General features: G+C 39.1%; 1 protein-coding gene across 1 annotated transcript; it reads left to right on the forward strand.

The window, feature by feature from the left end:
• The first annotated feature begins 798 nt into the window (after positions 1-798).
• Positions 799-2,085, forward strand: psmb11b (proteasome 20S subunit beta 11b). The gene has a single exon (XM_007233453.3). It carries the CDS (start codon positions 799-801, stop codon positions 2,035-2,037), a length of 1,239 nt encoding a protein of 412 aa, XP_007233515.3. The 3' UTR covers positions 2,038-2,085.
• Positions 2,086-4,375: the final 2,290 nt, after the last annotated feature.

The following is a 4,375-nucleotide window of genomic DNA, read 5'->3' on the forward strand; positions in this document are numbered from 1 at the left end:
TCTGCTATATGATATATTTAACTGAAATTGCTAATCCGAACAACCAATGATTTATAAAGGAAAATCATGAAAACGATGATAATTTTGGTGCGCCAACATTTTCATACCACTGTATTTGACATGCATAGTCATACTGCCATACTGGTCAACTACCGTAGTCATATATAGTCATTCAGGTAAACAGGCTTGTTGGATGACTTGCTTGGACAAGTGGCTAGGCCAGCTAAATCAAACAAAAAACACCTATTAAAATCCAGCTCTAAGCTGGTAAACGTTCTTAACCAGCCTGAGCTGCCCATTCTGTTTATTTTAGTATGGTATTGATTTTTAAAAGACCAGTGTGGTATAGTAAATAGTGTACAGTTTTTTCATACTTAACAGGATGAACCATGGAAACTGGTTTGTTGTCTAAATTACCTCAATGCAACTACAGCAGTTTGAGTGTAGAGCTATGTGGTTTTGTGGGGAAACTTCTCGCCTCAGCTTTAAATAGCGTCCTTCACCTGGCTTCACTGAGGAAGCATGCTGTGTGTGCTCAAGCATATCTGCAACGCATCATAGCACTGAAGCCTGACATGTGGAGTATAGGTCTGACAACTTTATAAAAGGCCTTGTGCGTCTTCAGGTTAAGACACTTGTGCCAAGTAGAATTGCAAACCAAAGTCATTTTTTTTTACTAGAATTTATGTTGTGATACAGTGGAGGAATGACGCTATGCTACACTTGAACAATATCCAGTATTTTTGTATTTGAGTAGGCTGAGAATATTTCAGTGAGAACTGTTGTACACAGTTAATAATGGCTTTGCAAGATGTATGCGGTTTTATCCCGTTCTGTCAATGGAACGCTCCACTGTTGTCCTCCACCTCTCTGGAAGATACCTCTTGCTTGCCTGGAAGGCGATTCAGACCAGACCCTGTTTCAAGGTCTATTTGGAGGAGCAACACTTCATCAAGCCCTTTGGAATTTTATGTGCCAGTGCAGGAATACCTACTGGAGAACCCTATTGAGTTTGGTCAAGACCGACCCACAGTCAACTTGGACTGGACAAATCTTACAGCTGACGATCCTCTCTACCACTCCTCCCTTACAGATTCCCTCCGATCCCCCATCCCTCTCTCCATCTGTCCCACAGTTCCTCTCCCGTTCTCTCTGGGTCACGGCACCACCACGCTCGGATTCGTCTTTCAGGGTGGAGTCATTGCCGCTGCCGACTCCCGCTCCAGTTGCTCTGGGCTGGTGGCTTGTCCAGCATCCCAGAAGATCCTGCCTGTCCACTCTCACCTGGTAGGAACCACCTCAGGCACCTCGGCTGACTGCGCCCTTTGGAAGCGCATCTTGGCAAGGGAGTTACGGCTGTACCAGCTGCGGTATCGACGGAGGCTGTCAACAGCGGGTGCTGCCAAGTTGCTGTCCCACATGCTGCATCCTTTCAAGGGCACAGAGTTGTGTGTGGCTGCTACTTTGTGTGGATGGGATGGGGATGAGTTTCAAGGTGGAGCAAATGAAACAAGTGCAAGCCAAAGTTCAATAGTCACTGGTACTCAACCGACCACTTCGCATGCTGTCAAGGATTCTACAGCTCAGCCAGTTGTAGCCAGTGGAACAACAGTTCAACCAATAGTAAAGCTTAGTAAAACTCAATTGAATGCAAGCAACGAAACAAGCATCCCCATAATGGCTTCAAATCTGTCTGGTCCAAGGCTCTTCTATGTATGTAGTGACGGTTGTCGCCTGCAAGGGGAGCTTTTCTCAGTGGGCTCTGGTTCTCCGTATGCATACTCCATACTGGATGGGAGGATTCAATGGGGGCTAAGTGTAGATGAAGCCATCTCCATAGCCAGAGAAGCCGTATACAGGGCGACATATAGAGATGCTTACTCAGGCAACAATGTGGACCTCTACCATGTTACTGCTAAAGGCTGGAGTCGCAGAAAAAGAGAGGATCTAAAGGAGGAATACTACAGAGAGAAAGAGAGGGAGAGGATGAGAGTGGAGGAGAGAAGAACAGGGGGAAAGGAAAAGAAGTCAGACTAGATAAACAGCTGTGTTAAGACTTTATCTTCTATAATATGATAGACTTGATCTTTTCTCTGAAGGTCTATTTTTAATATCTGTAGTGTTGTATGATAAATATAAATGACCTTTGTTCAAATTGGCTGCCCTATACGATACAGTACCAGTCAATAGATTGGACACACCAAATTAAATTTCTTTATTTAGTTTTTACATTGTATTTTGATATTAAATTCCTGAAAACAATTACGGGACACATGGAATTACATGGGATTAGCTGGAGCTTTACATTGATAAGGAAAACCAGCAACTATTGTTTAGCACCTCCTGAAACTGTGTGCGGATCTGTCTTCAAAGATTGTGGCTATAAAAGTATAAAACATTTTCTGGATTGTTTAAAAAATGTCCCCAATATTAAATTTACAAGTCATAAAAAGAAAACAAATATAAAACATATTTGTCTGAAATTTAGGAAAGGCTGAAGAAAGGTGTGCAGTCATGTCTAAACCGAAGTTTACTTATCAAGCCTTTGGTTTTATTGGGTAAAGCACTAACACTCAGATCTAGTAGTGAGCTCTCTATACATTTGCAAAGTCATGACATTTTTTTGTTTTATTTTTATTCGTATACCAAGACCCTATCACTTCCCTGTCTTCAAAGTAAGATAGTGTTGGCAGCAAGGCATCAAGTCAACATTTCCTGCAGGACTTGTTTAAACGTGTATAAAAATATTGTTTAACCGGACTGTCCTGCTATATAAAGCAGTTTATATTTGTGTTTGTAGACTAAAGTAGGTTACACTGCATAGTAATCAACATGGTTTAAATGTGTCATGGCCTTGTATAAAGAAAGGTTTTGGTTATGTCTATACAGAAAGATTTTTGTGACAGTCTTAGTCCAATGCATGTTAGCATAATTAGCCATGCATGCCCTTTTCCAAACTTGACTAAAGAAGCAAACTCAAAATAGCAAGACAATTCCTGGCCAATTGACTATATCTGAGGTCAGTGGTAAATAATGCTTATTTGATTTTTCTTTTTTTTTTATTTCACTTCTTTTATACACGCAAAAAATATATATGTTCGCAGGGATATATGCTGGTAGGGAAAATTAAATGTAAGGTGTTTTAAGACTTTTAAATACTATTCAAAGACATAAATAACATCAAAAATCCCACTAAATATTTTATTCATAAAAAATTATACAAGCTTCACAATGAACAGAAACCTTAATAGATCAAATTAAATCGAACTGTTCATGCACTGAAAATCTACTGTTTCCCCTGGCCTACAATACTGTTTCAGGTAAAATGAATGTAGCTTACAATAGCACCCCTCAGAGCCATAAGTAACAAAATTGGTTACTCTTCGTGCAGTCTGTGTTAAATCACTGAGATAAAATGCAAATATAATAAGACCTTTAGGAGATGCATTTAATAGATTGTAAGAGAAATGAAGGCGTTTTTTACACTAAACAAATTTTAAGACTTTTTAAGACAATTTAAAGAATTTGCCGACATGTCGCATATGTTGGGAAACAAACAAGTTGATATGAACTGAACTTTTAAATGCCAAAATCCGAATGTAATAATCTTAAGCGTTTAATCAACCAGAGCCAATCAAGTCAAATAAATTGTATCCCAGCCTGGCTGTAAGTGAGTGAGGTTCTGTATTGCAGCTTTCTAGGGGCATTTATAATATTCTGTACATGTTTATAACAATTATCAGACATCTTTTTATATGTGTTGATTTGTTTGTTTGTTTGTTTGTTTTAAACAATCAACACTTGAGTCTGTCTTTTAAGGACATGTGGAATGTGAGACTACACACTCCCTTAACGAATATAGTCCGTTTTTGTTTCATTTTCACTTGATGTGAAAGTAAAAGATATGACAGCTATGTACTTGGGTTTGCACAAGGACAATGATCTGAAGCACTATGACCTGAAGTCCACTTCTGAACGGCTCAAAACATGTTTAGAGTGGCCTAGTCTAAACCCACCAATGTAGCTGAATTAAAACAATTTTGTACAGAAGAGTGGGCCAATATTCCTCCATAGAGATGTGCCAGTTATTGCAAATGCTAGATTGCAGTTGTGGCTTCCAAGGGTGGCACAACAAGGTATTAAGTTTCGAGGGAAATTACTTTTTCACATAAAGGCAGGTTGGTTTCTGATTTTTGTATTTACTCTGGTTCTCTTTGTCTGATATTAAAATGTGTTTGATAATCTGAAATAAAGTTTATTTAGTGTCACTATTGAACTGAGGACATATTTCCACCTAGTGTTTCATTGTGGAAATACAGCATATTGTACTACAATATCTGGAAAAAATGTCCACCACTAAAATGTTAGAGCAAAA

This window comes from Astyanax mexicanus, chromosome 13 (assembly GCF_023375975.1).
Source record: "Astyanax mexicanus isolate ESR-SI-001 chromosome 13, AstMex3_surface, whole genome shotgun sequence".
Lineage (NCBI taxonomy): Eukaryota > Metazoa > Chordata > Actinopteri > Characiformes > Acestrorhamphidae > Astyanax > Astyanax mexicanus.

Excerpts from the sequence above, each read along its gene's own strand:
- psmb11b (XM_007233453.3), top strand. The coding sequence starts at position 799 with ATGGCTTTGCAAGATGTATGCGGTTTTATCCCGTTCTGTCAATGGAAC.